Source organism: Corvus brachyrhynchos, unplaced genomic scaffold (genome assembly GCF_000691975.1).
Source record: "Corvus brachyrhynchos isolate BGI_N302 unplaced genomic scaffold, ASM69197v1 scaffold991, whole genome shotgun sequence".
Lineage (NCBI taxonomy): Eukaryota > Metazoa > Chordata > Aves > Passeriformes > Corvidae > Corvus > Corvus brachyrhynchos.
Window position 1 is genome coordinate 68,372 of NW_008236012.1, and position 719 is coordinate 69,090.

General features: G+C 63.4%; 1 protein-coding gene across 1 annotated transcript in view; it reads left to right on the forward strand.

Moving 5' to 3' along the window:
- BOP1 (block of proliferation 1) overlaps nt 1–719 on the forward strand; it is a 9,250-nt gene that overhangs the window by 2,945 nt on the left and 5,586 nt on the right. Inside the window, exon 4 of the mRNA XM_008632174.2 lies at nt 120–220. Coding sequence (XP_008630396.2) covers nt 120–220 — 101 coding nt within the window. The remainder of the gene's footprint in view (nt 1–119; nt 221–719) is intronic.

The window sequence follows — 719 nt, forward strand, 5'->3', positions numbered from 1 at the left end:
AAAAAAAAACCGGGAACGAGTGTCTGGGAACGCCGGGACTGCGCGCGGGGGGGGATTCCCGGCTGGAGAATGGAGCCGGGAATGGTTTCCCGGGAAGCTCCGGAGGGTTGGAGCAGCCTGGATTGGTGTCATCCCGCAGGTCAACGTGGATCCCGAGGATCTCATTCCCAAACTTCCGAGGCCGCGGGATCTGCAGCCCTTCCCGACCACGCAGGCCCTGGTGAGGGAGGAGCGGAGCTGGGAACGGGGATTTTTTCCGGGAATATCGCCCTGGAATCGCGGGGATGGGCGGCCTCGGGAAGCAGGGCAGGGAGTGAGGCTGGGGATTCCCGGGAGAAAAGTGGGATTGAAGGGATCCAGGAGGGATCCAGGGCGGGATCTGCTAGCCGGGAACAGGGACAGGAGCAGAGGGAGCGGCCTCGGGCTGGGATTTTCGGGAATATCCCCCTGGAAAGGGCTGCCCGGGCTGGAATTCCGGGCTGGAGCGGCCATTCCCGGCTGGAATCGCCATCGCTGGGGGGGTGGGATGGGAGCAGGGCCGGGATTTGGGATCCCCATTCCCAGGATTTCCCATCGCTGTGGATTTGGGATGGGAGCAGGGCCGGGATTTGGGATCCCCATTCCCAGGATTTCCCATCGCTGTGGATTTGGGATGGGGGGGATGGAATGGGGCTGGAAAAGTTGGATCTGAGGCAGGAGGGTCCTGGTGTGCCAGGCGA